General features: G+C 39.7%; 1 protein-coding gene across 1 annotated transcript; it reads left to right on the forward strand.

The window, feature by feature from the left end:
- The first annotated feature begins 6,128 nt into the window (after window positions 1-6,128).
- LOC142490700 (uncharacterized) lies at window positions 6,129-9,291 on the forward strand. Its single transcript, XM_075593118.1, has 3 exons — window positions 6,129-6,405; window positions 7,799-7,876; window positions 8,240-9,291. Exons 1-3 carry the CDS (start codon window positions 6,129-6,131, stop codon window positions 9,289-9,291), a joined length of 1,407 nt encoding a protein of 468 aa, XP_075449233.1.
- Window positions 9,292-11,883: the final 2,592 nt, after the last annotated feature.

Genomic DNA, 11,883 nt, shown 5'->3' on the forward strand with positions numbered 1-11,883 from the left:
TTGAATACACACCGACTAAACATCGAATATACATTCTTGTGTTTGTATTTCTTTCTACTCGCAGCAATGCCTGTTAAAAAGATTTCCATGGATCTCAGCATGCGAATTAAGGAGATGTACACGAGCGGACACCGCATTGCTGCTATCCAACGCTGGTTAGCTATTTCTGGCCTCGTTGTGCCAGCAACCATCGTGAGCTATCATGCACACGGAAAAAACAGAGAACGCAAAAGGGCACCATGGGTAAGAAACGCGTAAGTATATTTATACAACTTAAAAAAAATTTTTATATCAAATAATGTACTGTATCTAATATTTTTGTTATTTCTGTAGCTTTATATTACAACAGTATATATATATTTTCTATTTATATTTATATAACAACAGTATATATATTTTGTATATTTATATTTATATTACAACAGTATATATATTTTGTATATTTATATTTATATTACAACAGTATATATATTTTTTCTATTTATATTACAACTGTATATATATTTTGTATATTTATATTACAACAGTACTGTATATATATTTTGTATATTTATATTTATATTACAATAGTATTTATATTTTTTCTATTTATAATTATATTACAACTGTATATATATTTTGTATATTTATATTTATATTACAACAATATATATTTTGTATATTTATATTACAACAGTATATATATTTTTTCTATTTATATTTATATTACAACTGTATATATATTTTGTATATTTATATTTATATTACAACAGTATATATTTTTTTATATTGCTGCATATTAATAGAACAATATATTGTATCCTGTTGATCTACTGTCTCTAATATTTTTACTTTCCGGATTGTTTTTCTTTACATTGTAGGGCGACAACTCTTCTCGAGTGTGATGTATTGCAGGGACAATGTTGTCTTGGAAGAAAGCTTTATTCATGATCCCTATAGCAAGAAAAGAAAAGTGCTCAAAAAACTGCACAGTACAGTGCATACAGTGAGGATACACTAGGAAAGTACAGTGCATAAGGCTACATTATATTTTATATATTTTACCTTCAAAGATGACAATGCATCCTGGTCCACGCCTAGAGATGGCACCCCACACATGCAGCTTCACGGGGTGTTTTGGCCGCGGCTTCATAGATATGCAACCTTTTTTGTGGAATGCAAAGGTTTAAAATCTCTCCAGCGATGAATCAGTTAATGGTTTTTTTTTAACTCTCAATTCTCACAATGCTGTGCAAATCAGATTTACATTTAAAATTCGAGAAGGGATTTTCCAAAGCATTACCGTAAACAAAGCCTCAAAGGGTTGGGGGGGGGGGGGTGAGTCATGTGCAGTAATCAGCTAGCTCCCATCTCAAAGAGGATTACACGCAGGCGCAGTGAGGCTTTGTAGCTCGGCTTTGGATGGATTAAGATCACAATGGAATCGCAATATTCAGAAAAGTAACGACTCTGTGGAGGGGTGTTGGGTGACTCATGTGCAGTAAGAAGCAAGCTCCCATCTCAAAGAGGATTAGAGTACACACAGGCACAGTGAGGCAATTGACGCTCGGCTAGGGACGGATTAAAAACACAATGACTAACTTCAGAAAATTAATGACTCTGTGGAGGTGTCTGTCGATAAGAGTTTGTGTGTGCGTCGGGGAGGGATGAAGGGTTAGTTGTGCAGCTGTTCAAAGAAATTACATAGAGTGGAGTACAGTACAGTAATTTCAAAAGGCATTTCATCATAGTACTGTAATTTGATCCCTACACCCCCAAATACAGTACATAAAAAGCACACAAATCAACCATGTAAAGGCAAATGCACAGATTGAATATCGTAATATCAAGATTGTTTTAGCAGGCTTGTTGATAAAATAACAGTTAAAAAATCATAATTAAAAATAAAATTTGGGGGCTCTCAAGCAAGCAGTGGTGGGTGAAGTTACAGGCGCATGAGCAGGAATCAACTAGCTCCCATTCGAAAGAGGATTACACACAGGCGCATAGAGAGGTGATGCTCTGTGCAAATCAAATTCAAGAAGGGATTTTCCAAAGCGTTGCCGTAAACAAAGGCGCAAAGTTCCCATCTCAAAGAGAATTACACGCAGGCGCAGTGAGGCTTTGTAGCTCGGCTATGGACGGATTAAGAACACAATGTCCAGATTCAGAAAATTAATGACTCTGTGGAGAGGGGGGGGGGGTTGGGTGAGTCATGCGCAGTACGCAGTTAGCTCCCATCTCAAAACGGATTACACGCAGGTGCAGTGAGGCTTTGAAGCTGGGCTATGGACGGATTAAGAACACAATGTCAAGATTCAGAAAATTAACGACTCCGTAAAATTTCCTTGAGCTAGCCTTGTGTGTGTTCATGGGGGAGGGGGCTAAAGGGTACAGCTGCATGAAGTTCAAAGATAAAGACATACTTTAATTTCAAAAGACAGTTCATCATAATAATACACCTCCAAATACGAGCAAGGAGCGACATCAGAAGTGCGCGCCCGCAACCACACTGGAACGCATGTAACACATGCGCACCAGTGCCGCGCCGCACAGTCCTTCTGATGTCGCTCCTTGCTCGTAGTGGATTGGAGGGGCATGGCGTTACGTTCTGACACAGCGACATGGCATCGGTGCGCATGCGCGGAGCGTCATTGCGCACTTTTGGCGCAAATTATGGGCTATATTTGACAGTAACTACGTGTTTCATCATTCACCTTGATAAAGTCCTGCGGGACGAAACGCGTTGGTGCGGCTGCTGTATACACCCATGTGTGAGTTTATATAAATAAATAACCCTCGATTTTATTTTGGAGTTTGCCCTATATTTTTTCAAACAACTATCCAGTTGCAGTGCATCCTTTGCTTCCTTCCATTTCTATTGTTCTACGACATCAGGAGTGCATGCAGAGGAACCTTCACTTGGCTTTGGCGTTCTGGATTCCAGCTCACCCCCAGGACAGGTAATGGGCATTCCCTGATACAGCAAGCAGCTCATAGGGTACTATACGTTTTAGCAATAGGCAAACCTAACCAGTAATTAACCCCTGGAGTGCCAGAATACAACCACACATGCAATAGCACTGTGCCAAATGGGGACAGGTCTCTCAACTGACCGATATTACACCCCAAAAGGTACAGCACTTAGCTATTAACTTGGTATCTATCTAGAACATAGTTATAGCAGTGTCATATTATACACCAGTACAAGTTTCATCAATACTAGTATAAAGCATACCTCAGACATCAACCACTGTAGATGTTTATGCACCAGGCACCATACACCCTATTCAACACACCACCTATGTATAGGGAGGTGACGGATACATACAATAGGTGCACTTAGACCAAGATTTGTTCGATAAAACAACTTTAATATGCCTTGGCTGCCATCATTTTTTTTGGTCACTCACTCAAGCAAGCAAGCAATGGTTGGCGAAGTAACAGGCGCATGCGTAGTAATCACCTGCTGTCAAGCAGGAATGTGATTGAAACCAGACACACGTTCAAAGGAATGGTGTGGGAGAGATGTACTGTATTTTAGAGAAGATAAGAAGTTGAAATACCCTGCAGTGCAGTTAATTATCCTGAGCGAGGAAGAGCGCTGCATGTGCCGAAATGTGACACTGTTACAGTACTGTACACGCCTATGCGTTTCAACAATTTTCAATGAGACATACTGTACAGCAGCACAGCACTGCAAATGCATGTATACTTTAAATATGCAAATTTACAATTACTGCGCGCGCACACACAGACTGTGTGCTGATGTAGGTTGAACCGCAAAGGTATTAGACTTCCAAGACAACAGCTCGCAAACGCCCCCCTGAGTTTTTACACGGCATTGCAGTATTGCAGACGGCGAGAATTAAATGCTAAAATCACGAGCGCTAAAATAACGCAGTTCACTCCGGGCGAAACAAACAGAAAACCGCACCTAACCGGGATAATCTGAGAACCGCGGATCTAGCCGACTTAGACTCAGGTCGGCCGCCACTGTAATCCTCAATAATCACAATAGAATTAAATGAATTCAGAGAAACCATAATAATATACAACTATTATTAAATTAATTAAATATATATATGGTAATGAATAATGAAAAAAGGAAAAAGTTCATTCAAAATCTATAAAAAACTTTTTAAATCCCAGTCAATGTTTAACCCACTGGGTACTAAGGTATTGAGTGTAAATATCCATAATGCCTCACGTCTGTGAAGCAGATTGCCTCTATCTCACCCCCCCCTAAAGTGTGGCTTGACAGATTCCAGTGCAACGCATTTAAAGTTAGTCAGACTCCCTTTCTGGCAAATATCAAAATGTTTTCAAACTGGGTGTAACTGATCTTTCTTGATAATCAATCTCATATGCTCAAGTATGCGTTGCTTCAAAGGTCTTGTGGTTAAACCCACATACCGTTTGTTACAACCACACATGAGCATATATATAACCTGATCCGTATTGCAGGTTATACATGACAAGATGTTAAACACCATAGTACCATCAGACCCTGAAAAGTTTGTGAAGATTCTACAGTATGCAGAACTTTTTGGGAAGAAAGGACTCTGGGCCTCATGCAGTAAGCGACGATTATGTGAAATCGGCAAGCTTATCGATTAGTCATGTTATTGGCGTTTTTCCCTCTCCGTATGCAGTAAGTGCCGAAAACATTCAAAATCAACCAGAAAACAAATCCGCCCACTCTCACGATGATGAGCCGATCACACACAGGTGTATCGGCGTGCGTGGCGGGGTGCTGTTAGGTTGCACAATCACAAATCTTGCTGAATCAGGCGAAACAAGCATGTTTTTGATTGCGCGCCATATTTAAAGGCAACGTGTACTGCTAATCATTCTCTGTGTTGTTGGGAGTGAGAGAGAGAGAGAGACGCACAGAGCTGGACGATTGAAGATTTGCATATTGACTGAGAGACTTGTTGTGTATTGGGTGAGCTTTGTCCTTTGTTGTTTTGTTTACATCTTTGTCTTGTTTTATATGTGGAAGTGGGTCGTGTGATTGCCTGTACATTTCTTGTCTGTTTTTTGTGAGTGCTGGAAGTATGCCCGCAAAGCGTGGGAAGAGTGATGCTGGTGGGAGTGGGAGTGCTACTCGTGGGAGTACGCGTCGGAGTGAACGTACTGTTCAGGGGAGTGATGTTGCTGGTGCACCGAGTGGTGTTGCTGGGAGTGGGAGTGCTGTTGCTGGGAGTGGGAGTGCTGTTGCTGGGAGTGTGAGTGCTGTTGCTGGGAGTGTGAGTGCTGTTGCTGGGAGTGGGAGTGCTGTTGCTGGGAGTGGGAGTGCTGTTGCTGGGAGTGGGAGTGCTGTTGCTGGGAGTGGGAGTGCTGTTGCTGGGAGTGGGAGTGCTGTTGCTGGGAGTGGGAGTGCTGTTGCTGGGAGTGGGAGTGCTGGTGCTAGGAGTGTGAGTGCTGGTGCTAGGAGTGTGAGTGCTGGTGCTAGGAGTGGGAGTGCTGGTGCTAGGAGTGTGAGTGCTGGTGCTAGGAGTGGGAGTGCTGGTGCTGGGAGTGCTGCTGGTGGCGCAGTTGCTGATGGGGTGTCTGGTGGTGGCGTGCTTGCTGGTGGCCAGCTTTTGGAGGCTCTTCCATTGGAAGAAGGAGAGTCCAGTCAGCACCAGCCAAGCTCTGACCCTAAACCTGCTTGGAAAAAACGTGTGGAGAAGCCACGTAATCCTCGCTTCAATGACCAGGAAAATAGGGCTCTTGTCACTGGCATTCTGGAGCACTATGACAGTCTCTATGGACATTTAGTAGGTAAGTGTAACTTTACATTTATTATTCAAATACATGTGATCCTAGGTCATCTGAGTTTTGTTCATATGCAAATATGGGTACACAATATCTTTCTATGTTCATTAGTGTGGAAACACAGCTTTTTATCATGCCTTACAAGGACAAATAAACACAGGCGGTCAATTTGCCAGAACTGCATACAATATGAATGCAACCTTGCTTACATGTATAGGTTTAGTAGTGAATGCTCATGTGCTGCACATATTACACATAAAACAGCATGTTTGCTATCTCTTGGAACAGCTAGCAGTGTAGGAAACTGGTGCTTATATTATTATTAATTTACCTCATATCTTTTATATGTTTTTCAAGGGCGGACAAGTGCAGCAAGCAAAAAAGAAATGTGGGACACAATAGTCATTGGTGTCAATGCCTGTGGGAATAGTGTCAGGGACAAGTATCATTGTCGGAAAAGATTTGATGATATTAGGTCCAAATTGAAAAAGAAAATACAAGACCAACGCGTGCATGCTACTGGCACTGGAGGTGGGCCCACACCACAACGTCTCATATTGACTCCATTGGAGGAGCTGCTTCGGCCAAAATTACTTACCGTCGTCGTGGAAGGCTTGGCTGGTGACCGTGACATTGGAATTTATCCGTCACAATTTCCAGCAGGTGATAAATATTACTGTACTAGGCGTGTCGTTGCTTACAGTTATTTTGCATAGTTACACTGCTTTTTATACTGTCTTCACAATATAAGCATACCTGCATCTATATATGTATATGTCTGATTCTGTATATATATATCTCAAAATAGACATATATGTAGTAGTCCTACTAAAAGCAGTAACTAATATAGCACGTGCCATTGTGTGCTCATTTACATGTGAATTCCCAAAATGCATAGCTGCAGTGGAAGCAATTGATGGTGGGCGAAGATGGGGAACAACAGGGTAGTACACATGTGTAACACATGTTCATGAGAAATTATTAGTAGCTACAGGTACAGAACAGAAATATGTATCATATTATTGTGTATTTTATTGATTTTACTCCGACAAACATGACATTACTGCCTATTTTAAGCATGCATCAAAGAAATTGCATGTAACGGCCTACAAACATCACTGGCACTAACACATCTATAGTTGCTTATGAAAAGGTCCATTTTTGCTTTATGTCATATACAGACAGCATAATGAGGCACACGTATCATATGTTATGTCATTGTTTTCATAACTTAAACACTGCAGATGACTACTTAGCTCATCTACCATTGTGTTAAAGCAGCTGCAATTAATATCTCATCACAGCATACACTTCAACAGAGGGGGTGGGGTTCAGCACACACACTAATTACAGCCTCATTTCACGGTCAACTTAGTTCACACCATTTGCACCTGTTTCAAGTCATTGAAAGGTGTGGCTGATTAGGCTTTTTGGGGAAGGGAATACCTTTCTTACAACCTGAATAGCACAACTGAAGTTAATCACACTCATTTGAAAGCTTAACTCTAGCTACTAAATGCCCCAACAACTCATTACTTATCAAAGCGTACGTCACACATTAGTTCACTCATATCTATAGTTGAACTACTATGAAAGACACATTATCACACACTGCATGTGTTGTCTTGTTGAGTCACAGCCACATTCAGGTGTGCCACATCTTCGATTAATGTACCACACATATCCTCTACCAAAAACAACACTTTTTGCAATATGACCACCTTCATGATAACCATTGTGAATGGTCATCTCATGATAGTTATGTACATTGTGATACTGATATCACTACACAACATATGATTTTTAGGTACAAATTTAATGTATTTTTCCTCACGCATTACTGCAGAACCATAGTATGTTGTATGTTAGGGAACTCAAAAGTTCTAAGTACACAGGCATGTACATTGTTATTACAACTATTTATGTTCACTTTCACACACACATTTTGGGTTAAGGAAATGATGCTGTTAGATACTCATAAATACAGAACATACAATAACTGTTTGTTCAATATTTACACATGTAAATGTAAAACTAATGTTATTGTTATATATAGTTGCCCCTGGAGGACATGTGTCACCTGAGATGGAACAAGTGTCTTCACCTGGGTCAGCCAGCTCAACACTACTAGAAGGTGAGTGTATCATTTGCTGGCCATATAATATGTGCTCTTCTATATGTTATGTTGTCATGTGCATTATTTGTTTTGCACATCTTCTTTAAATAGGATTACTTAGTGTCAGTGAAAATTAAGTGTAAGGCAACATGTATTGTGTTAGTGATGTTAATTATCATGTAGGACTTCTGAGTTTAGAGCAACTTTTCATTCATTCATATTTCATACTGAGTCCAAACATTATTCGTAAGTCAAGGTAGTTTTTAATGAGGTTATAAAACGTATGCTAACATGTTAGGTGTTACTTAGGACACAGTACAATTACATAGTAACACAGCATACATTAACATGCCATTTAATAATGTGTACATTTCTTTTTAGAACATCATGGTGATGAGGATGATGAGTATGATGAGGATGACGCCACAGAAGAGACTGAAATACAATCATGTGACCATGAAGAGGTGCCAATAGAAACTGTTGTACCGCCAAATCGTCCATCAACTTCCACATACGATGCAATTGTAGCTTCAGAGGGAAAAATAGTGGACGCAGAAAATCGTCGCCATTCAGACATGATGACAGTGCTGGAAAGGATGATTGGACTGCAGGAAGAAACAGTATCACAATTGGCACATCTCCACAGAGTCTTCATTGAAGTGCCTAAACAGTTGCAAAAAATCAACACCTCATTCGAAGCATTAGTTGTTCAGCAAACACAAGCTAATTACTGGAGAATGACTAATGTACCACAATTCAACACCTCCCAGCCAGGATCTGTTCATGCAGGTCAGTTTTCACCACATTCATCTGATATTCATTCACCAGGCCCAAATGTTACCGGTCAAGTAGCAGACATTGCTGTGCAGGTTCCTGATGACATCCTACCGCTGCCATCTGTACAAATTCAGCAGCAGACACCTACAAAGGAGGCGACAAAAACAAAACAAGACACACATGAAACAGACCAACCATCACTTGTGCAGTGTCTACCAACTTGCTCACATGTGTCACTGGGCACAAGCCCTGTCCGTGAACAGTCACTACCCAAAAGCCCTGTAGGTGAGTCGCTGCCCAAAAGCCCTGTAGGTGAATCGCTGCCCAAAAGCCCTGTAGGTGAGTCGCTGCCCAAAAGCCCTGTAGGTGAATCGCTGCCCAAAAGCCCTGTAGGTGAATCGCTGCCCAAAAGCCCTGTAGGTGAATCACTGCCCAAAAGCCCTGTAGGTGAGTCACTGGCCACAAGCCCTGTAGGTGAGTCACTGGCCACAAGCCCCGTAGGTGAACAGTCACTGGCCACAAGCCCTGCCCGTGAAGTGCCAGAGGCCACTCAAAGTGGCTCTGTTGTGCCTAAAGTTGGTGGCAAAAGAAAAAGGAAAATTCAAGAGACAACAAGCAGGCCTGTTACTCGCTCGCAAAAGGAACAAAAAAAATAAATGTTATAATTCAGAAAATATGTCTTTGGCCTTGTTTTGTTGACTTCAGATTATCTAATTACTATTGTATGTATGCTGAAGACTGTGTTGTTTCCAAACTTTCAACTATGTTCTTGTACACGTGAAGTTTTGGAAATGTTAACACTCATAATTAAATTGTGTTATAAATATTTATGTTGTAATCGTCTGTTCAGTAATGGTCCACCAGGAGCCAGTTGCTAAGTTTAGAGAAGCTGCCATTGACTTTGCAGCAAAACATTGCATTTGGGTGTGTTAATTGATGTAAGAATTGCATATGCATATTAGTCACATGCAATTATTAAAACACCTAAGTAAGTGCAAACATCTTTCTTGTACGTGTACAGCAGGATTATGTGTAAATTATTACTTACCTTTGCCTTGCTTGGCCATTGTAATTTTGTCCTTTAATCAGTTGTGTGTTCGTTTCTATAACATCTCAGAATGTATAATAATATATATACACACACACACACTGAGTGAGTGTGTGAGTGTGTGAGTGTGTGAGTGTGTGAGTGTGTGAGTGTGTGAGTGTGTGAGTGTGTGAGTGTGTGAGTGTGTGAGTGTGTGAGTGTGTGAGTGTGTGAGTGTGTGAGTGTGTGAGTGTGTGAGTGTGTGAGTGTGTGAGTATATATATATGTGTATATATATATATATATATATATATATATATATGTATATATGTGTATATATGTGTATATATATATATATATATATATATATATATATATATATATATATATATATAGTACTATATAAACTGGTATACACAAACTAATACACTTCATGCTTCCTTGTGAAAACACTATTTTAATAATACAGGCCTAATGTTTGAGAAATATCCTAAGTATGAGACTCTAACAGTATTGTGCTTAAACAAATGTTTATTACTTAATTCAATCATGTTTCTCACCATTTAAATAGGTTTCATACAAGGTATACTTAATGCCATCAATGTTGTGTGTACTCCTGCAATATAAAAAAAAATAAAATATTATATATAAATATATATATATTTTTATAAGAGATATATTTATATATATATATATATATATATATATATATATATATATATATATATATATATATATATATACACACGTATTTAAACTCATGCAGACAGGGAGTTAACCAGACTTTCACATACACACAGAAATGTAAGCGGGGAAAAAACATTTCTTTTTGCAGGTGTGTTTTTACTGATATGCCTGGCTAAGAAATATTTTCACACACTGGTCTTTGTTAGTTTTCAAAAAAACACTATGTGAACGCATTCACAGTCTAGGGATGTTTTTCACAAACGAGATAAAAGAAGGAGAAATGTTTCTCCCACAGTCCCATATCACGAACCACAACTGTTAACCCAATTAGACAAACAAATCCAATTGGCGTTTGAAATAAGGAGTCAAAGTAGTTACTTTTGTTGACCTTGACAAGGAAAAACAGGAGTTTGTTAGCCATTCAGCACATTCATTTTGATGAGCAAATAACACAGACCTGCACACAGCTTTTGTGCTACTCAGACATGGCTGATGAATTCGTTAACAATATTAATCCCCTTTTAGGGTATAAGTACATGATCTGTGAAGCCATCTTGAACAGTCGCGGACAGAAAGCAAGCACACGCCAAATCGATGATTTCATTCGAGCAAAATATCCTTATTACCAAGACCGTAAGCATGCACGGAATTTTAATTCCTCAATAAGATTCACTTTATCAAGTAATGACTTTTTTGAACGTGACCAGGATAAGCTACAACACACCTATGGTTTCTGGAAGATTGCCCCGGAAAAACAATTTATCCTGAAAGACGGCACTTATATTGTCGTGAAAGGCATATTTATTCCTAATGGCAATAGCAATGTATCCGCTACTACTGATCCGTTTGAATCGATACGTGCTGCAATATCTGCAGCCTCCATTCCTGAAACCCACATTGTACAAGAACAAAAGTACTATGATTATGTACCAAGCCTTTCAGCTGAAAATGCATTGGAATGGGAACCGGAAGAAATGAACCTACCTCCCGACCAATTATTTGAAGAAAGCAGTGGCGATTCCTATGAGCGCATCCTGGAGGAGATATGTGCCATACTGGATTCAGCGGTTGGGTTAAGCGTGGATGAAAATGCCTTGCATTTCTGGAGCGACCAGTTGCAGCCAGGCGAAGAGTTAATTCTAGAAGAATGGTAAATATAACAATCGTTATGCGTTGACTCTGCGTTTAAATTTTTTTTTTTTTTGTAACCACCATTTTCACTTTCAATGCGTGGATACAGCGTAACATTGCAGACTGCATAACATGTAGCGATCACAAACAAATTGTTTCCTAATACAATATAGTAGGACCTGAAAGAGTAGTACACATTGCTGACGGAATAAATATACGTACTTTCCTATCCCTTTAAACATATTAGCAACATTTTACCATTACTCTAACACATACCTGTTTTGTTATCATGCAACATCTACAACATTGAAAACCGGGTCCACCACGTATGACGTGGGACCCTTGTCATGGGCCAAGGCGTCCTTAAAAAGGATTAGTGATGTAAGTCCCGCCCCCAAGCGAC

This window comes from Ascaphus truei, chromosome 3 (assembly GCF_040206685.1).
Source record: "Ascaphus truei isolate aAscTru1 chromosome 3, aAscTru1.hap1, whole genome shotgun sequence".
NCBI classification, from domain to species: Eukaryota; Metazoa; Chordata; class Amphibia; order Anura; family Ascaphidae; genus Ascaphus; species Ascaphus truei.

Coding starts and splice junctions, on each gene's coding strand:
- LOC142490700 (XM_075593118.1), top strand. CDS start 6,129: ATGTGGGACACAATAGTCATTGGTGTCAATGCCTGTGGGAATAGTGTC. Junction 6,406..7,798: donor TCCGTCACAATTTCCAGCAG/GTGATAAATATT, acceptor TGTTATATATAG/TTGCCCCTGGAGGACATGTG. Junction 7,877..8,239: donor CAGCTCAACACTACTAGAAG/GTGAGTGTATCA, acceptor ATTTCTTTTTAG/AACATCATGGTGATGAGGAT.